The sequence below is a fragment of the Trachypithecus francoisi genome, unplaced genomic scaffold (genome assembly GCF_009764315.1).
Source record: "Trachypithecus francoisi isolate TF-2019V2 unplaced genomic scaffold, Tfra_2.0 Lachesis_group12, whole genome shotgun sequence".
Taxonomy (NCBI): Eukaryota; Metazoa; Chordata; class Mammalia; order Primates; family Cercopithecidae; genus Trachypithecus; species Trachypithecus francoisi.
The window spans coordinates 118338541-118359646 of record NW_022681457.1 but is presented as its reverse complement, the minus strand read 5'-3'; the positions used below and the strand labels follow the sequence as shown (position 1 = coordinate 118359646).

Here is a 21106-nt window from a genome sequence, read left to right as displayed (position 1 = left end):
GGCGGGGCCTCCGCGCCGCCCCTCGGCCCGCCCCGCCCCCGCCCGCTCCGAGGCGAGGCAGCCGCGGCCGTCTGTCGGTCTGTCGGTCTGTCCGTCTGTCGGTCTGTCGGTCTGTCCGTCTGTCCGCAGCCCAGCCGTGCCCCCGAGTCCGTCCGCGGCCGGGCCGAGCCACCCTGGGCCGGTGGCGCCTCCTGACAGCGGGGCGCCGCTGGCTCCCAGCTCGGCTCGGTGCACACTCCCGACGCCGCCTTTAGACGCCGGGGCAAGACCCAGGCCCGGAGCTCTGGGGGTCCGCGGGCCAGAGGGAGCTGGGGCAGAAATGGACACTGAGAACCTGAGGCCAGGGCTGGGGCTCAGGGAGGCCTTCTCGGAGGAAGCCGCATCTAAGATGAACAATCGGGCCGGGGCATGGAGAGGACACGGGACCAACGGCCAGCGGCTTCTAGGAACTGGGAATCAGTCTGGATCAGGGGCAGCGAGGGGCAAGGTTGGGCCAGTTACGGATTCACGCTGCTCCCTGGACCTGGGGGTCCATTGAGGGAATAAAGTGGACGGGCCACCGGGCTGCCGAATGGTCCCCGCCACCCCTACAGGCTCAGAAATGTTCTGAAACTCTGAGTACCACCGCCCAGCCGGGAGAGGCCAGTGTCTGCAGCCCAGCGCCTGAACCCCTCTCCATCTCCCCTCCTCCCGTCCTTCCCGCCCCTCCTCCCCTCCCTCCCAAGCCCTCACGCCATCACCACTCCTCATAGAGCACAGGCTGTCACCCATAGACTGACAGCCTCAGCTGGCCCCATGCAGGGGGAACCGTTTCTGCTCCTTGATGGGAGCCCTGAGACGGCGCCTCCTGAGGATCGTGCCTGTCTCTTCTAGAAAGCCCCTGGCCACACACACAATGGGCACAAGGCCTCCAGGGCTTCCTGGCATAGTGTCCTTCCATGCCTCTGGGACACATCCATGACTAGACGCCCCTGTGTCTGGAGGAAAGTGGGCACCTGACCAGGAGACCCAAACCGATTGCAGCCAAAACAGATGCTTGGAGCTTGCCCAGTCCGGCCAGGGCTGCTCCACAGCCTGCACCTGCCTAAACTGTCCCCACACCCCAGGTCCCTGGAACAGCTTTTAGGGGGCCTCAGGGTCTGTCCCATGAGACAAAAGAAGTGTTTGTAGAGAAAGGCCCCACAATAACTGTGGGACTGGGCAAGGGGGAACCCGGGCCATGCACACCTACCTATACTCCCTGCGGTTTCTGGGGCAGCCGGGGCCCTCAGTGCCCCCAGTGAGCCCTCTGTGGACAGGTTGGCTCCCCCTCCAGGTGGCCCTGGTTATAAATAGGCCACTAGCAGTGAGAGACCGGCACAGGGCAGCTGTAATCAAGGGTGGTGTTTCTAAACGTCTCGCCTGTGACTCGGGGTGAAATGGTAGAAACGCCACACTTAATTATGGCCACCGAGAGCCATGCCACTTAGAAACACCACAGTTAAGATTGCACACACGGCCATGGAGAGCCATGCCTCTGTCTGGGCCTGGCTCCCCTCAGCCAGCCCAGCTGACCCACTGCCTGCACCAGTGCCTCTGCCCGGCCTCAGCTGGCTCTGGGGCAGGTGGGAGATGGCCTCTGATGGCTGCCCTGGGGCCCTGGCTTATTTCCTGCTGTGCTGAGGTCTGCTGCAAAGGGCTTGGTGCCCCTGGGAGGCGGTTTTTAGGTGCCTGGTTTGCCCAAAGCCACACGGATGAGTGGCTGAGCCAGGACTGAACTAGGGAGTCTGATGTGGGGCCCACCTTCAAGTGAAGGATGTGGGTGCTTTGAGGACCTGGTCCCCTCAGTGAGCCCCTGGGCTCTGGCCCCACTGTGGCCAGCCCTGGGCCTTCTGCTTGCTGGGAAGGGTGGCCTCCTTATCACTGTGAACCCAGGGCACCATTCTGGCATGGGTCATGGGTGGAGCTGGGGGCCGAGGCTGGCTGAGGCCAGGCCCAGGGGGCCAAGGGGCAGGGTGGGGTGGCAGAAGCTTCATGTGGCTGAGCTTTTCCCTCCCACCCCCAACCTCCTCCCAGACAGGAAATAAGCCTGTCAGCCGTGACTGGGGCCTGGGACAGATTCCCAAGCTCTTGGCTAGTGTTTCTGCACATCTGGAGCCAAGTCCTCGCTCTCCAGGGGCCAGAGGGAGCCTTGTGCGAGACTGCAGCTGTTGACGGGCCAGTCTTCTCCAGGCGGCAGGACAGATGTTGGGGCTTCAGGGACAGACCGAGTCGGGAACATTCTCCCAGATGCCACCTCTGGGCGTGCTTGGTTGAAGCCTCCTTTGCAGCCGTGGATGCAGGTGGGGTCCTGGCCCCTGTAGTGGCCTTGGCAGGGCCAGATACACAGATAAACCGTGCTGCACCGATACCTTCATCACACACGTGCTCACAGATATGCAGAGACAGATGCACACACACATGCATAGATACGTCAGTGACACGTATGCCCACAGCTTCACACCAATGGCACTGACACATATTTGTGCTGTCCCTCAGACCCCTGCCCTAGAAGCCATCCCAGCAGCCTCCTGCCTGAGTGGCTAGGGGAGTTTCCACGTCAGGCACAGGCTCCTGGTGCCAGCTGGGGGGCTCCTTCACACAGGATGTTGGGGTGTCTGGGCAGTTTCTAGCAAGAGGCTGGGTCAGGTTGGGGCTCCCGCATGCTGAGCCAGGCCACATTCGGCTCTTCCCACACCATCACCTCTGAGTCTTTCCGAGCAGCCCCACCCTGTTCATAGGAAAGCCACACAGGCTCAGAACCGGCATCCTCTGCGAGCCAGACCGTGGGGTTGTGGGGTGCTGGCACTCCCACCAGGCAGTGTGGCCCTGAGCCCACATCCTCCCAGCATCAGGGCTGCCTGTGAGGTCCAGGGAGCTGGGGTATCTGGGGCCAGGACACCAAACCAGGGCCCCATGGGAAATGGGCCTTCATAGCCAGCAAGTCACCAGCTGGACACCCATTGGTGTGGTTGTGCCTGAGGTTCTAGGGTACACACAGGTGCTGGCAGGGCTGAGACTGTCCGCAGGAGCCCCCACATCCCAGACCCCCTGGGAAAGCAGCCCCCCAAGACAAATGACTACCCAGGACGCGTGGGTCCAGCCAAGCAGCAGCTTTATTAGTGGTGCTGGGTTCTTCCCACACCCTACAGCGTGCTCGGAAGCATTCCCAAGGGTTTCTGGGAGGAATGCCTCCCAGCGCTCGGGACAACACTGTGTAGCATTGACACTGGAATGATATAAATAAAGCTTTGGTGTGTTGGTTTGCAGGAGAGAGTACAGGTTAACACTGTGATACGAAAACTTCAGACAATACCAGCTCTCAATGTGAATTGGGTTTTTGGCCAAGGGGGGAACTTCTAAGTGACTGGACACTGGGCCCGTTGCCATGGCTACTCGAGGCCCCAGCGGCAGGAGGAGGGAATCTAGGGCTGAGGCTCCGTGTGGCCCTGCCGCTTCGCCTTCATCTGCAGGTACCGCCCTTTGCCTTCCTCAAAGCGCTTCTTCTCGTCCTCGGTCTCGGGCTGTGGACCACACACAGAGACAGGCAGGTTAGGGTCACTGAAGAACCAGTGCCGTGGCCTTGTGACCTCGCCTGGGGCCCCAGCCCTGGTGGGTACAGAGTACCACGCCTCGGCTCCACTGGCCTCCTGGGACCGCCAGGTACGCGGCATGGGGCTCATGTCCCACCTTGCTGATGGGCCCACTGACTGGGCTGAATATGCTCAGCCGAGATGCTTTGAGGGGTCGCAGGAGCTACGGGTGGCAGAGCTCCACGGAGGGGACACTAAGGTCATGGCGGGTCAGAAGCAGTCAGTGGAACTGCTGAGCCCTGTGGCACCCTCACACCACCTTTCACAGCAGGTGAACTCCAAGCCCAGGGCCTGTTTGCTACTGGACTTTGGTGGAAAATGCACTTGGTAATGAAACATGGGAGCCGAACATAAGTGGCAAGGAAAAGGACCCCGTATTCGCTGCACTCCCAGGAAAAACCAGCTGCACATGGCCACTGCCCCAGAGAGAAGTGGGCAGACGCTGTGCTGCCAGTGGCCTTGAGAAGGCCCCACCCCGTACTGGCAGCGATAGGTCTGCTTTGTGGGGAGGGAGCCCTGTCACCACGCTCTGGACCATGCACTCAGGAGGCGGCACCTTGGACCCCAGGGACCCCATCTTGTGGCTCTAGGGGCGGAGCCAACTGAACAGGCGGGATTTGGCCAAAGACTGGGTTCTGCCCAGGACAGTCCTGGTTCATGCCTGTTGACCGGCTGTGATTACGAATGGCAACCCCTTTCACTCTAAGTCTTGTGGCCCCTGGGCAGGTGCCACCCCTGGAGTATTAGGTGGTCCCTTCTGAGGTCCCATGTGTCTCTACGCCATGTTCTGACTGGCCCCACCCTGGCTGAGAATTCAGGTTTCATGAGCTGTGCTAATTCCTCTGGGACATTTCATCGCGACATTTTGAGGGTGTCTGAAAGCCAAAGAGATGGGGCAGTTGCCCTTCATTTCAGCCACAATGACACCAAACTGTACAGCTATTTTTGGGCCTAAGTGTTTTATAGACAAATGGTATATTGGCAAGAGAGAGCGCAGTCAGTCAGAGGATGTAATGTCAAGTTATACCAAATGCCTCCTCCCCTCAGCTCTCTCCAAAATCGGTCTCTAAATGTCACCAGGTGTAAACTGTCAAAACCTCGCCAGCCTGGAGCCAATAGACTCTTCGGGTATTTAAAGAAATAGGTGGCGCTCCTTGCAGCGGTCCTGGTCCCCCTTTGAAGAGTCTTCGGTGTACACAGGAAAACTGCTTTTCCAAGACACTTTATTGAAGAAGTCCCTCCCGCTGCTACGGTTTGATCTCTGGCTGACTTTTAAAAATAAAATTTGAGGCTATGCAATTTGACCTGAAACAGCCCAGGGAAAATGAAATGTTCTTTCTCAGTTCTAGCAGCACTTCTAAGTGGGCAAGACCCCTGAGATTCCTGGGCCTGGAGGGCACAGAGCCCAGCCCCTGCAGATGACAAGGTCCCCTGAAGACATATATGGCTACATCCTGCTGGGCACAGCTGAAGACTTCTGTGCACACTGAGGCAGAATGTGCTAAATCAGGGATTCTCGAACTTTTAAGTGCATCTGAGTCATCTGCCAGTCTTGTAAATGCAGATTCTGATCCAGTGGGTCTGGGAGCTGAGACTCACTTCTAACAGGATCCCAGGTGACACAAGCTGTGGCCCACGGACCACACCTGTGTAGCAGGGCCCTGCCCCCTCTCCAGCTGCCCCTGCCCCAAACGGGGGACATCTGAAATGGCCAAGAATGCAAGGCCGAAGCCACCAGGATGGGATAGAGGAGCCTTGTCCTCCCCTTCCCCTGTGGAATTGCTTGGTGATGTGGAGGGAAGCTGCAGCTTCCTGTCCACCTGCAGTGGCCAAGGCCGAGGCTCAGCAGAGGAGCAGCTGCCTACGGCCTGGCTTCCTGCCTACCGTGAAGACCCTGTAGCAGGCAGAGCAGGTGTTGTGGGGTGGGGGTGGGGTCCCAGAGCTGGGAGATGAGGCAACAGGGCCTGGTGGGGTTGGTACTGGGTTCTGCTGGCTTTGGAGTGGCTGTGGCAGCCCTGGGAGCAGGAGAGCCGGGGACAGGCAGGCTGGACCACACCCAGGCACCTCCCAGTCTGAAAGCCTGGCCCCTCGGCTCGGGTCCTCCCTCTAGCTGGTGGAGTATCTGCCCTCCACAAAGAGGAAAGACAGCAAAGAGCTTGGAAAGAAAAAGAATCCTTGAAAGCAGGAGAGAGTGAGCCTGGCCCAGGAGAGGCAGCTGGAGCGAGAAGGGACATGGTCGGAGCCCCCGCCCAGCCCACAGGAGCCAGGTCCAGCCCGACGAGGGAGCTTCCTGGGAATGTGCAGATGTGGGAGACTGGTGAGAAACTTGTTCCCCAAGTGCCTGAGTCCCCAGCCAAATGCTCTCAGGGACCAGAGGACCAGGAGGGGCCAAGGGAAGGGTGGTGACAAATGGCTCTGCGGAGCCAATGCCACCTGCTTGGGAGCTGTTACCACGGGTGCCCTGGGGGACTGGTGGGAATGGCCGTCCAAGGCCAGGGCCCTGGAGAGGGGCTGAGGAAGGAAGGGCTGCCAGGTCAGGAGGTGCCTGCCTCCCTGCTTGTCTGTGTCTACAGATCCTCTGGGCTCCCTCCCCAACTCCACTGGTCGTCTGTGCCAGGCAGGTTTGGGGATGTATGCCTCTTACAATAAACAAGGTACACTGGGATGAAGGCTCTGAAACGTCTCAAGTCTGTTTAACTTTTGCATTTCTCAAACTGAGCTGGCCAGGGACCCCTTTCATAAGGAACCAAGCTCTGCCCGGCCTCTGGGATGGGCTGCTTTAGGCAGAGGCTTGCCCGCCCTGGGACCCGACCATGCTGTGCGCCCTTCCTGGGATGGTCTCTTCATTCTACCCGGAAACCAGCCCAGCATCCTCAATCCTGGAGCTGGGTGTGAATCCTGATTCACCACTGACTCACATCGACTCCTGTTTTGTAAAATGGGCCAATGTCCACCTCACGGCAGGGTTGTGGGGACCAAATTTCTCCCTGCAGCCCATGTTCAACCAGGCATTAAAAACAACACGGTGAAAGCAGCCAGTCACAGGGGGCTGCCTATCACCCATTTATACGAGATGTCCCGGAGAGACACATACACAGAGGCAGGTTGCCTGGGGCTGGGGGACCACTGGCATCTACGGAGTGGTGCTTCTTTTTTTTGGAGACAGAGTCTCGCTCTGTCGCCCAGGCTGGAGTGCAGTGGCCGGATCTCAGCTCACTGCAAGCTCCACCTCCCGGGTTTACGCCATTCTTCTGCCTCAGCCTCCCGAGTAGCTGGGACTACAGGCGCCCGCCACCTCGCCCGGCTAGTTTTTTGTATTTTTTAGTAGAGACGGGGTTTCACCGTGTTAGCCAGGATGGTCTCGATCTCCTGACCTCGTGATCCGCCCGTCTCGGCCTCCCAAAGTGCTGGGATTACAGGCTTGAGCCACCGCGCCCGGCCTGGAGTGGTGCTTCTTTCTGCGGTGATAAAATGTTTTGAAATAGACTGTGGTGGGGGATGTCCACCTCTGTGAACAGACGAAAACCTGCTGAATTGTATCCTGTAAGTGGGTGAACAGAACAGCATGTAATTATATCTCAATAAAGCTGTTAAAACAGGAAACCTCCACAGGTGAGAGCTCTCTGTGGTGGGGGAGTGGTCAGGGCTGTCAACACATGAGACCGGCCCCAAGCTAATAAGGACACAGAAATTCTTTCTTCTCTTTACTTTTGCATAATTTGACCTTTTCTATAATTAAAAAGCTAGAAAAGCAAAAAGCTAACTAGACCTAGGTCTAGGAAAACCAGCCCCTCCTTTCTTCCCCAGGCACTAATGATCTCCAGGCCCCAAAGAGACGGGGTCCTGGCTTTACAAGTGGTGGACTGCGGGCAGAGCTGACGGAGCCGTCCAGGCCGTGCACAGGCACGATTTTCCCCACTCCCCGCCAAGAGGCACTAAGAGCTAACTCAGGACCATGCTCGAAATGTTCTGGTCTAGTTCATAGGTGTGTGACAGGCCCTAGGCCCCACGCATGCAGCATGGCCCGAACGGCAGGGAGATCTGCGCCCAAGAGCCGAGAAAACCTCCAGCGCTTCAGATAGCCCAGTCCTCACCTCTGCCAGCCACACACAGCAGTGTCCCCTAACGATCTGGCCTCCATGACCACCTGGGAGTGGAATATGAATAACTTCCCACAGCTCTCAGCATCTTTACCAGAGATGTGACCACAGCCCTCCAGCCGCCGAGGACGTGGGAGGACCACCCAACTCTGGGCCTGCAGAAGGCACTGCAGACGAGAGCCCTCCCACCCCTTTGCCCCTGCATGGGCTGTGCACCCGGGGCAGGGACTAGAGCGATAAGGGGATATTCTCTGTGCGACCCACGCTTAGGGTGCGGCAGGCTGTGCATATCAGGGTCTTCCTGACAACCCCACCAAGCAGCACAGAAATGATGACTGTTCCACTTTTACCAATGAGGAAGTGAAGCAGAGAGGCTGAGTAACTTGCCCAAAGTGGCAGAGCGAGTCAGGGGAGAGCCTCCATTTAAACCTGGGCATGGAGGCCGCCCTCCAGGTCATCCTATGCTGACGGGCTTTTAGGGGTGGGACTCGTGCACGGGAAGTGAGAAAGGCGATGGACCTGCAGGGTGTCCACGGTGAACCAGGGTCAGGGGCTTCCCTGCCTCCCCTCCCCTCACCCTGGCCCTCTTGCTGAGCTTGGCCTCCCCCAGGCAGGGGCCCTCCCCTGCCCTCAGCCATATTATCCGAAACCACCGCAGCTGCTCCCACCCCTCATCAAGCATTCCCAATGCCACAGGCTGAAGGCCATGGCTGCTCCTCTCATGAGGTCAGTTAATACGCAGCCTGAGGTGGGCACGAGCCCGTGTGCAGGTCATTCTCAGGGTCGGCTCCAGGCAGAAGGAGAAGCCGGTGCCCAGCAATGGGCCACAAGGTGGATCTGATGTGGCCCTGCTGTTTAATATTTGCAGCAAACTCATCAGCCAGGCTCTGCCCTCAGACAAAGTGAATGCTGTCTGATGATGGATGGATGTGTGGGAGCGTGAGAGCCTGTGCGGGCCCCATTGCTCTTCCCGTCTCCGGGGATGGTGCTATGTGCTGGATGTTCCAGGCTCTGAGACAGAGTCCAGACCAGCCCAGGAGCCTCAGTGTCCATGGATGGAGTGCCCACCCATGAGCGCTGCCCTCCCCAGGCACGGACAGCCTTCCTCCCTGAGTACCCGGGGCATCCTTCCAGGGTGGAAGTTTATGAAGATGGCACTCAAGGGCAGGGACGTCCCAGGTGCCTGAGGACCCAGGCTCACCACCCAGAGGGCGGTGGAACAAAGGGAGGCAGGGCGGTATCTGTCCCATGGTAGGAGGTTACTGGCTCACTGCTGATGGGCAGCCAGCCTCCCCAGGCCGTGGCTCTACTAAATAGCTCTCCTACCCGAGTGACAAAGGGGCCACCTCGTCCCGCTGGGTGAGAAGCTGACAGAGCAAGACAGATGTCTCCAGCACAAGGCCCCACCCAGGGCCTGGCTGCTGCCTCCTCGCAGTCATCTCCCTCCCCCCAGCAAAGTAAATAAATGCATACGTTGTTGGCTGCTGCTGTTTGTAATGAAGGGTTGGGGGTGGGTGAAGGAGGAGAGAACGCTCTGCGGGAACACAGCTGTCTCTCTCAAGTCCCCGAGGCTGCTGGTGAGGGAAGGACTTGAGCCTCTGGGGTACTGGCCAGTGGTGCCAGCTGCTGGGCACGCACTTGTGGCCTCAGGCAGGCTCCTCTGAGCCTCTGGGGCTCCCCAAGAATATGCCAGAGAGAAAAGATGAGGTGGCAAAGGGAAGCTCAGGGCACATGACCACCGTGTATCCCGGGCACCTGCCTGATGGAAAGAATGGGGCAGCACGGCCAGGAGCAGGACTCTGAGCCCCGTGGGCCCAGCTGTGCGGCCCAGGGCCAGGTTTGTTCACCTGGAAATAGGAACTCAACAAAGTGACATGGCAACGTGCTTCCTGTGGTGCTGGCGCATGTGAGCTCCTACCTGTGTGTGCACGTGTGTCTGCAGTGCCTGGTGCATGCATGTGTGTCTGTGTGGCGGTCCTGCTGTCCTCACAAATACCTGAGGCCAAGTGCAGCCTGGGGGCTACTCCAAGGACTGCCCTGCTGGTGAGTCGCTGCCCCAAAGGAGGGCCTGATGGCCTGGGGTCGTCTTAAGGCAGCAGGGCCTTTAGGGTGTCATGACCACCCACGGGGACAGAAGTGTGGGGAGGGTCCCAGGGTGGCAGGTTGACAGTACACTCCCTCCTTGGTGCTCAGGGAGCACCGCCTGGCACTCAGCACCAAGCCCCTGGCTCCCCTGCAGCCTGGTGGCTGCCTGGGCCTGGAGTCTGTGTCTTTTTCCTCCCTCCGCTTAGCGCTTCCTGCCAACTGCTGTCTTCTGGGCTCTCTTCCACGGGAGGGGAAGCCTGTGGCTTTCAGAGCCGAATGCTGCAAACCAAATGTTTTCCACTTTGCATTTTCTGTGCTTGGAGAACACACATTTGGAACGTGGTATGGAGGACGAGTCACTAAGTTCCACCCTCGGTAAAATCAATTGCTTGTCCATTTTGTAATTAATGAATGGTGCAAAAAGCGTTTCCAGTGGTGATATAACAACTTCCTGTAAGCCTGAGGGACACAGACCTTCTTAATTAGGAAGCCATGTAGCATGCCCACTCCCTGTTATAACAGGAGACAAGAGGGGTCTTGGGATAATCACAAAAGCAATGAAAACATCATTATTGAGGACACTCAGCATGGCCAGGCGACGGGCCCTGTGCATGGAGAAGCCAGCAATGGTGAGCTTAGCACCAGGACCACCAGCCTCACAAGCACCTGTGTCCCAGGGTCTCGCTCCACCTGAGGACCCTGCCTTAGCAGAGCCTGTCTGCCATCCGCTGCGGCCTCTCCCAGCAGCTGCAGGCCTGGGTTAATTACCTCCTCCGCCACACCCACCCAGGACTGCACCAGCCTCCAGCAGAAAGCAGCCGGAAATCTCAAATAATGACATCATCGTGGAGAGTCATAAACACCCTCACCAGGGGCTCCCCTCACCCAGCAGCACCTGCTCAGACCCCGAAAGAACTGCCCCTGAGTGGGGCCAAGAAAGGAGGTGTAAAGGCCAACGGGAGGCTGCTGGCGGAGGCAGGGAGATCATCGCCACAAAGGGGAGAAGAGGCATCAGGACTGGGACCTGGGTGGTGGCCTCTCAGGAGCCCCGCTTGCAGGCACAGGGCGCCGCAGTCCCGGCACGCTCGGCTCAAGGCTCCTGTGCTGGGAGTGTGGACATGGCGGTCCCCACCCTACACCACCAATAATGATCACAGCTGCCACCTGCTGAGTGCCCACTGTGGGCCAGGCCTGGGCCGGAAGCCGCATGCTCACGGCACACCTCTGCTCTGCAAGTGCCCACTCTGTGCTATGCCCTGTGGAGCCCTTCCTGTCCTGCTGGAGGCCAGCACTGTGCCTGGACACAGCAGGGGCACAGGAGGCATTTGCTGGATGGATGGATGGATGGATGGATGGATGATGATCAAACAAATGAAGATCCAACAGCCTTAATTCTAAATAGGGATGGTCTTTATGTTAACGATTCAAAACCAGTACTTCTGCTTAATCAACACTGGCATCACCTGTCCCCAACAAATTCCAGGGGGCTCAGACCATGGAGGGTCTGAACAGGAGCCTGCAACAGCGACAAAGGTGAGATGGGAGTGTCCAGCACACCTAGGCTTGGCCATCCCACTGGAGATGGGCCAGCTCTACGGCCATGCTGGGGACTTGCTTCTGATCCTGCACACACAGGCAGGGAGGCCTCTGCATCATTTCTACCACCATGTGGGGCCCAGGGCCTGTTTCCTCCTGCACCTTTGCTGGCAGGGCTCAGACGTGTGTCTGGCCGCAAAGTGCCTTTGCCAGGGCACTCCACACCCCTTGCTGAGAGCGCCAAGTGGGCGGCCTCCAGCCCCCGGATACTCCAGGCATGAGCTTGCCCTGCTGAAACACTCCAAGTCCCGTGGCCAGGACCTCATGTGAGCCCAACCACCCTTCCAGGCCTCCCTGACAGGCTTCTCGCTCACCTTCCGCAGCACCCTGGGTCTAGCTGGGATGCTCCCTCGATTCACTGAACCCTCTGGAAGTCCCACCCACGGGCTTCTCCTGGTACAGCCACCCTCCTGGCAGTGCTCACAAATCTGACAGCAGAGGGGACAGAGAGGCCCCAAGGCTCCACCCCACACTCTCTTGTATGTCCCCCCAGGCCTGGCTCTGAGCAGAGCCTTCTGTAAACCTTCATGGGGAGAACATGAGCAGCTCACCGTGCCCAGGTGGGTTTTTTTTAACCCCCTGAAGCTGGTTAGGCCGAGGTGGCATCAGAAGAGCTGCCTACCAGTGCTGCTCAGAAGGGCCAGTGTGTGACTGTCTGGACATAGTGGATCTTTCAGAGATACGTGGAGGGCAGAAATATGAAAGGTGGCTGGAGAAAGAGTCTGGGCTCAGGCAGAGGGAAGGCAAGAGCCAGGCTGGAGGAGAAGGCTGCATGCTCTCATCTGCGCCAACCTCCTTCTTGGTACCCATGCCTCAGGTTCTAGGCACGTGGGGCTCACCGGCCACTGGATGTTCCCAAGCACTAACCAATGCGGTGACAGGAGCAGCTTCAGGATGCACGTATTTTCCCATCACAAGACTGACTCCCGCTAAACGCAGGCAAAAGGAACAGAGAGCAGGACACTGGATCCTGAGCCTCATGAATATTCTAGTCCATGACTCATGCCTGTGGGCTGGCAGCAAGGTGGGGGCGGGAGGGGGGCAGGGCTTCCCTCACTAATGGCCAAACGCGGCAGGCGGCTCACCAAGCCCTTCCAGGAACACACCGTCAACCTTCTGCACTCCAGTAACAGCTGAATTTCCTAAATTAGTCAGCAATTAAAAAATTATTCCAAAAGTTCAATCTTGGCCAAACAAACAAAGGACGCAGGTGTAAGAGCCCGCACACTGGTGAGGCAGTGCCCATCCCAGAGCGAGTGCACAGAGGCTGCGCGCGGCCACCACACAGTGCTTCCGCCCACTCTTTTGCTCCTGAAATTCTCTGGGAGTAGGTGCAGCTCCTCCCTGCCTGCAGGAGCCTGTGGCAACGGGCTGTCCAGGATATTGAGGCAGCAGAGACCCTAGGGCCCTGCCCATGACAAAGGCCCCACGTGGGGACCTCTCTCTCTGTCCTACATCCTGGGACCACACCTCTCTTCTTGTCCTGGCGCAGCCTGAACACAGTCAAGAATGGCCATCTCTGCTCCTGAGGCTTCTTTGAGAGGAATGGGGCCCATGCAAGGACCCCAGGCCCCTCTGCACACCGTGCCTGGGGGTCAGGCAGGTCCTGCAGGTGCAGAGCGGCAGCCACCACCATGGAAAGCCTTGCCCCATGCTTCCTCCTAAGTGCAAAAGGGCGAGGGATCTTCCAGCGACAGCATCACTGAGGCGGCTGGGAGAGGGGACTTGGGGCAACAGCCTGGCAACAGCTCAAGACAGCCACAGCCAAGAGGCATCTCCAGCCTGCCCTGTCTGCAGCCCCCACATCAGTGCGTCACAAAGCTGTGGCCCTCAGCACTGCATGGTAGACAACTTCCAGAAGGCTGCAGAGGGCCTTTCAACTGACTTCAGCCCTGGGGCCCATCGTGCCCCTCCGGCTGGACAGCAGGTCAAACAGTACCCTCCTTTCAGACGCTCTGGCCCATGCCATGCTGTCCTCTCGGCTGGCGCGGGGCTTACCGGGCCCCTGCACTCATGCAGGTGAATCAGCTGAGGCCGGGAGAAGGAGGTCATGGGGCAGCAGCAGAGTGAGGTGGGTGCCATGTTCCAGAGCCTTCTGAAAGTTGTGTGGGTCTGTGCTGAGGCCACGCCTCACATAAGGCCCCAGGAGAGGCAAAAGGATCAAACTGGAGTGGAACACTTTCACACTAAAATGTGCCTTAACCTCCACACGTCACAGTGGCCTGCGGAGGTTCAGTCACCTGCCCAGCACTGGTCCTGAGATCATCTAGGGCTGAAGCAAAGGCCCTGGGCTGAGCGCGGTGGGCGTGGTGTGGGTGGGCGGTGCGGTGTGGGTGGGCAGTGCGGTGCGGGTGGGCAGCGTAGCGTGGGTGGGCAGCGCGCTGGGACTCCCAGGGTTTAGGTTCTCGCACAGCAGGGTTCTCAGGGGGGGCTCCTCCCAGGACCCTGCAGTAGGGCCTGGGTGGGAGAAAGTACAGTGGCATCGACGACGGCAGCGAGCGGTCCCCTTTCCCAGGCAGTGAGGTCCCAGATGGGCCTGTTGGCCATGCGACCCCGGACGAGTGACTCCCTGCCTGGTGCCCCTCCTGTCTGGGGATGGGAAGCAGACGCACCAGCTCCCAGAGGCGTTGGCATTCCAGGAAGGCTCCAGTTCGATGACCTCACCCAGGCACCACCCAAGAGGAAGCCTCCCCGACCCTCCAGTCCCTTGCCCACCCAGGAGACAGGCAGCAGCCTCCGCATCCAGTTGCCCTGTCTTCCTAACCGGAAAGCAACCCTGTTGACGACAGCCTCCGGCCTGGCGGGACCCCTCAACACGATGCTGTCCGAGGGTCTCAGGGTCTCTTCCAGGTCAGGGCACATCAGAGTGAACAAAGCTCAAAAGTGTGTGTTCTCCCTGTGTTCTTGGAACTCCCCTGGCTATGCATGAGGCAGCTCTAACAGGCAAGGTAAAGATGGCCACACCCAGGCCAGGCACAGTGGCTCACACCTGAAATCCCAGCACTTTGGGAGGCCGAGGCAGGTGGATCACGAGACCAGCCTGGCTGACATGGTGAAACCCCATCTCTACCAAAAATACAAAAACTAGAAAGTAATGGTGGCAGGCGCCTGTAATCCCAGCTGCTCGGGAGGCTGAGGCAGGAGAATCGCTTGAACCCGGGAGGCAGAGGTTGCGGTGAGCCGAGATCGCGCCACTGTACTCCAGCCTGGGTGACAGAGTGAAAAAAAACAAAAAACAACAAAAAAAGATGGCCGCACCCACCTTCCTTATTGCTTCCCACTTTCTTTTTTTTTTTTTTTTTTTTTTGAGACGGAGTCTTGCTCTGCCACCCAGGCTGGAGTGCAGTGGCCGGATCTCAGCTCACTGCAAGCTCCGCCTCCTGGGTTTACGCCATTCTCCTGCCTCAGCCTCCCGAGTAGCTGGGACTACAGGCGCCCGCCTCGTCGCCCGGCTAGTTTTTTGTATTTTTAAGTAGAGACAGGGTTTCACCGTATTAGCCAGGATGGTCTCGATCTCCTGACCTCGTGATCCGCCCGTCTCGGCCTCCCAAAGTGCTGGGATTACAGGCTTGAGCCACCGCGCCCGGCCTGCTTCCCACTTTCATCCAGAAAACATTTCAGTGGCTAAAGACTGAGGCTCGGAGTCCTGGCCTGGCCACCTCGGGAGACCCTGTGGGATGGGCTCGCTGCAGTTTGGAAGCCTGCTTTGCAAAGACCCTGCCCTGCATCATGTGGCTGCACAGTTGGAGCCTTGGCTAATCTGGGGACACATCCCCTCCCCAGTGTGCCTGGGGAAGCAGTGGGGTCATGGAGCTCACTCTGCCCTGACAGCCATGGTGTACCTGGAACAGGCTACAGGCTTCTCCCTGGTCAGGGGCCTGGGCGAGCCCCGTACCCCGCCCTGTCTATACCTCCTCCTCAGGCCCAGGCTAGGACCCACAAGCTCTCAGCCCTAACTCCCTGGTTCTGTAGAGGCTACAATGCTCACACTTGCAAGAATCAGAGGCAAGTACCGCCCTCACCTGAGGTGCCAGGGACGTCCTCCGCTTCAGCAGACATACGGGCTCTGACCCTGCTGCAGGCTGAAAAACCTTCCCACATCTGTCTGCTGCCGCCTGCCTCCTGCTGTCCCTCTCCACAGGTCACTTCTCCAGCCCCCGTCTGCCCAAGGTCAGAGGGCACTGCCACCAGGAGGCCTGGCTTCACCCGCTGAGTTGGCCTCTTCTAATACAAGACAGGGAAGTGCTGGCAGCTTCCCTGAGCGGATGCAGCAGCCCCCAGCATAAAATATTCATGGCGATGCAACTCTCCAAGCAGAGAGGCTGCATCCGTGTCAGCCAGGCCCTGGGGAAGGGAGCTAAAAATAGACAGGAGGCTGAAGAAACCTGACATGGGGATGGGGAGGCGTCTGGGAGTAGGAGGAGGGGCCGCCGGGGCACATCTGGAGGGACGGAATGCACAGCAGGTTCACCGCACACAGCACACACGTGCTCCCAGCTCAGAACTCGTGCTCATGTGGGCCATCTCCAAGTGAGAGCTGCAAATCCCTCTCCGGGCAGCCTGCCCCGCCAGCGGCTATTTTTATCGACATCAACACTGACATTCGTGGGCCACAGGACACCTCAGTGAGGAATCAAAGACCATCTTTAATGAGTGAGAAATAACAGGCTGGATCAACATGACGCGGCCACACACAGGGGATGGGTCACCATTCCCTCCATTCAAGTCGGTGCCCTTCCCTGCCCCTCTGCAGCCCCCTTCCCCAGGGCCAGCCCTCCTCCTGTACTCTGACCCACTCCAGGGTATGGAGTTCTGGAAGGGGCAGCCCCAGGACTGCTCCCCAGCTGGCTCTGGGAAGGTCACAGGCCCGGCCCCAAAAGCCTCCGTTACCTCAGTCTGCTCTTCACACGAGGCTGGACTCCCTTGGGTTGGACTCTATAGGGACTGGGGGACGTGAGGCACAGAGGTCTCCTCCCAGAGAGCCCACGGATCGCTGGCCCCTCACAGTCACTGCACTGGCCTCCCTGAACCAGCCAAGTGCTGGGGTCGGTGCAGGTGGCCCTGCCCCCACATCCAGTGTGCACGGCTCAGTTGGGGGCAGCCGGGAGAGGGAACCATCATTGGTAGGCAAATACCAACCACACCTGCAGCCGCTGCCAACCTGGGAGGATGCCACCCACTATCAGCTTTGAGGGGCTGCTATTAGGAGACCCCCCAGGGCACCCCATCAACCTGTACTGAAGCCTGTTCAAAGCACAGGTGACCCAGACCCTCCTCTATTTTACGTTCATATGCGTAAGCCCCACAGACTCCCACCAGCCCTCTCTCCCCAACCCTGCCCCGTCCTAGCCAGGTGGCCTCGGGTGTGTCACTGTCCCCAAGCTCCCCCATTATAGACAGTGGCTCTGCCTTCGGCCCTCGCCGTTCCCTTCACCTGAACGGTCCCCACAAGACAGCTCCTGCGCTTCTTCCCTGAGGCTTTCCTTGGGAAGGAACTTATTTAAAATTGCACCTGTGCCCCCCCGCAGACTCTGATCCCTTCATTCCCTGCTTTCCTCTTCGTGACCCTGGACACCATTCAACTTCCTCTATCTTCACTGCTTGTTTACTCCTCCCTCTGAGAGGATGTGAGGCCCCAGGGAGGGCAGGTAAACAGCAGCAGACAACGAAGGTCCCCCATCTTCACCCACCCCAAGGGTTGGGTACTGTGTCCATCACCATCGTACAGATGAGGAAACCGAGGGACATAGAAAGTGGGTGCCTAAGGCCACACAGCTAGTAAGTTTAGAGCTCTGGCTGACCCGGGCAGCCGGGTGCCTGCTCCTGGACATGTGAGCCCGACAGTCCACGCAGCGTCTGCAGTGCGGGGATGCTGGGAGGGGGTCTGGAGTGGCAATGCGTCTCTAGAGCAGTTGTGGGTGCCCTTCTAAGGAAAAAATGTCTGAGAAATGCTGTAGCTCCAGGAGGGTCTGGGGAAGGGTGGCCCAGACGGGAGCAGCAGGTGCACAGGCACCGGGTGGGAGTTAGCGTGCTGCACCCACACCCAGGGCATGCAGGGGCCACCGTGCATTTCGGTGGGAGACGGAGCGACTCGGATTTTGATGACCAGTTGCCTAGGCTGCAGGGAAGGGTCAGACTGAGAGCACTAGGAACGGAGGAGGGAGCAGCTGGGGATTGAGCAGGGGTCCCATGGGGACGGGGCAGTAAGAGCTGTAAGGGAGAGAGGAGTGGAATGGCACTTGGTGGGCGTGGGCATGGGGGCAGTGGGGAGGAGCCAGCTGGGTTCCCAGACTTCCAGAGCAGCACAGAGGCGGAGAGGGATTTTTTTGCAGGGGGGGATAACGAGTTTCATTCGGGACAAACTATCTGAGATGCTCTCGGAAACCCTGTTGAGGGGCAGCACTGGCCAGGTCAATTTGGGAGTCAACACAACACACAGACGATGCTCGAGGCACAGGCCATGGATCCGACCACCCCAGGAGAGAAGGGCCACAGGCTAGGACCTGTCAAAGCCAAGGGTTAGGGGACTGTGTGGTGGCCAGGGAGGCCGGAATGTCCCTACAGACACTACACGGTCCCCTGTCCAGGGAGCAGAGCCTTCACCGAGGGCCTGGTCAGCTGTGCTACACCAGGGAGTGGACGGCAGACAGGGCGTGTCCCTGTGTCTATCCACACTGCCCACAGAGGGAAGACAGAACTGGGGAAGTTCGTCCAGGAGGCAGGAAGAGGTAGAGAGCGGGGAAGGAGACAGCTTCAGGAATGTGCCTGGGTCAGGTGGGGGGATTCAGCATCAGGACAGAGAGCAGCCATGCTGAAAAGCATCACGGGAGGGGCACCAGGTCCCTCAGAATAGACCAGAGCGGGCCCGGGTGGGAGTGGAGCCCGTACGTCATGGCCAAGAAGAGCAGGCAAGTTTAGAGAAGGCGTGTCCAAGGTGGAAGGAGAACCAGACACAGGGCTGAAGGTCAAGGACAGAGGAGGCCGGAGCCTCACAGCAGGGTCAGGGGCTGAGGAACGACTGCAGACCAGCCCAGGCGACATGGAGGGAGGACGCCATCCTGCCAAGGGCCGATGAGCGGCACAGGGGGCCAGGGCAAGGCGGGTAGGCTTACAAGTAAATGGGGAGGGGCGGGGGCAGATGAAGGAGAAAGGAGCAGGCAACAAAGCAAGGCCTGACGGGGCAGGAGGGTGGCAGCCTAGGGTACTTTGCCACAGAAGAGGCTGTGGGGCTGGAGGCATGGAGCAGTCCTCCCACCAGAAGGTGAGCGTGCCTCGTAAGCCACAAGTCGGAGAGGGGCCTGGTCATGAGAGTGGTGCAAGGGTGGGTCACAGGCACTGTGTTAGTGCTGGGCTGGGGCCACCCACCACTCACTTTCCTTCCTTTCAGCCTGGCCGAGTCCTCATCCTTCAAGTCTAGCTTCACCATCAGCACCTCGACGCAGCCCACCCGACCTGGGAGAGGCAGCAAAGAGCTGGCCTGGAGTTGGCAGGGGAGGGTACTCGCTGGGTCTGACAGCTCACATACCACGTCTGGCACTGCCACCATGGGCCCTGGTGAGGCATGACCTCCTCCACACCAGGAAGGGGCAGAGCTGGGAGAGGGGCTTAGAGGGGCCTCAGCCTCGACTGGGAAATAAGGCAGTGGGGCCACTGGGCGACCTTCCTCAGCCACGCGGGGAAGCGACGGGCCATGCTCCAGCCTCTGGGAGGAATGGGTTTTCAATGCTTGTTTGCTCCAGAGGATTTCAATGAACTCTCCTCTCTGGGAGGCTGAGCAGCAAATGCTCGCAGATCTGCACGGGGAGCAGCCCCGCGGGGGCAGAGAACCTCTGGAATCGGGGTCAGCCTTGCAGGGCTGTGGTGCCTGCCTGGCCATTTCCATGAGAGCGCCAGCTCCCAACAGGCCTGCGGGCACCCCCCGCCCCGCAGCTGCTCTGCTCCCCCGAGGGGCAGGAAGCTCCTACGGCTCTGCTTTCCTCTTGCTCCCCTCAGTGACAGACACAAGAGCTAGTTCAAAGAGAAATCAGGACCAGCCCAAAGGCTGCAGAGCCCCTGGGGTTGGCCAGGATGGGGAACCTCTGTTCTTATGACAGAGACAGGGAAGCTGCCTCTCTGAGCTGCGTGAACCCTTCCAATGTCTGTGACCCCATAGAGTCCATGCCAGGCGGAGAACTACCAGTTCTCAAACATGGTGGAGCTCAGAGGATGTGGAAACCTCGGGGCAGCCCCCATGAGCACGTGCGTGTGGCCCGGCACACACCCACCCCACCTGCCCTACCTGAGGAGGAGAAAGGCCAAGGTGCTGGGACCCTCGGCCCAGAGCCCACCAGCCTGGCTTGGTCTCACCGGGCAGGACCTGCAGGCCAGGGCCACCTGGAGGGAGTACACCCCTCCAGCTTCCCAGCAGGCCCTTCGGCAGGGGATGGGGGACCCACGGCGCGGTCCTCATCCCCCTCCAGCATTCGTACACCATGCTAGTGAACCCCGAGGCGCCACACTGAAGAGGCGACCTGGACGCCCAGGCAGCAGTCATGCTAAGGCACTCGTAAAGGGGTCTGTCTCTCTTGTCCTGTCTGCCCAGCCCCTCCCCACGGGCCCTGGGAGTACAGCCCAAAGGCCTCCCCACTGGTTATGAGGCGTTCCTTCTCAAGGCCTCACGGGATCCGTCCCGCAGCCTGAGGTCACGGGTCCAGGCAGTGGCCAGGCCCAGCCCCACTCTGACCGCTACTGACAAGACAGGACTCATGCAGACAGATTCCCCCTGGAGGCTCAAGCACAGGAACCCTAGGGCTGCCTGGCAGGGAGGGGCCGCCATTCCAAGGACGTGCACTCACCACGAGCTGGGGCACGGGCAGTGACCTGCCCTCCTGGCTCAGCGACACATAGGTGAAGAAGGCACTGGCAGCCCGGTAGCGCTTCTGAGAGCTGTCCACAACAGGGTCGGCGTCCACCAAGACCTCGATCTCCATGGACTTATTGCTCGTGAAGGTCATGCGTCCCGAGATGGTGATGACGCAGCCTGTGGAGAAGGGAGGGCAGGGGTCAGGGCGGCCTCCACCCCACGGCCGGGCGGGGGACACTGGCGTTTCTGTGGCCAGCAGGCAGACACTTGGTTAGGGGAAGCAGCGGGTTGGCTGACTACCAGATGTTCAAATAAGAGAATATTAGAATGTGTCGTTAGTTGCCCGGGAATGTTTATCTTTCTAGTGAGCAGGTTTATCGATGCAAAAACTCAGCACTGAAGGATTTTGGTGGCCATGAGTTTGAGCCCCGCACAGGCAGGCTCTTTCCCGGCTGGGAGCGGCAGCACCTACCGAAAGGCTTCTAGAGCCACTGTGCCCCCGCCAGGGGAGGCCGCAGCCTGCCTTCCAGGAGCCCTGGGTGTCAGCTGGCTCTGCCCTTCCTTAGGTCAGGGTCAAATCTGCAACCTGCACTGTCCATTCACTGGCCTTGCTGGTGCCCACCGGAGCCACAGCTGCCCCACTACACTGCTCCAAGCACCAAGACAGAACCTTATATCACCTTCCACAGCCACTCCCACCCTCAGGGGCTCTGGTGACACAGGGTCACAGGGCAGCTGCCCTTGCCCCTTGGTGGGATTGAATCGTATGTGACTGCATGCCAAGCCTCCCTTCTGGCCCCACTAGTCTCGCCCACGGTACCAGAGCTTCCTCCTCTGGGCTGTTGGATGCCACACCCCTTGGCCAGAGTCCT

General features: G+C 59.4%; 1 protein-coding gene across 3 annotated transcripts in view; it reads right to left on the bottom strand.

Moving 5' to 3' along the window:
- Positions 1-3116: 3116 nt before the first annotated feature.
- The window catches only part of ACOT7 (acyl-CoA thioesterase 7), a 136031-nt gene continuing 118041 nt past the window's right edge, over positions 3117-21106 (bottom strand). For all 3 annotated transcript variants that reach the window (XM_033228600.1, XM_033228599.1, XM_033228601.1), the window contains exons 8-9: positions 20227-20411; positions 3117-3542 (exon numbers count right to left, since the gene is read on the bottom strand). In XM_033228600.1, coding sequence (XP_033084491.1) covers positions 3444-3542; positions 20227-20411 — 284 coding nt within the window. In that variant the 3' untranslated portion in view covers positions 3117-3443. The remainder of the gene's footprint in view (positions 3543-20226; positions 20412-21106) is intronic.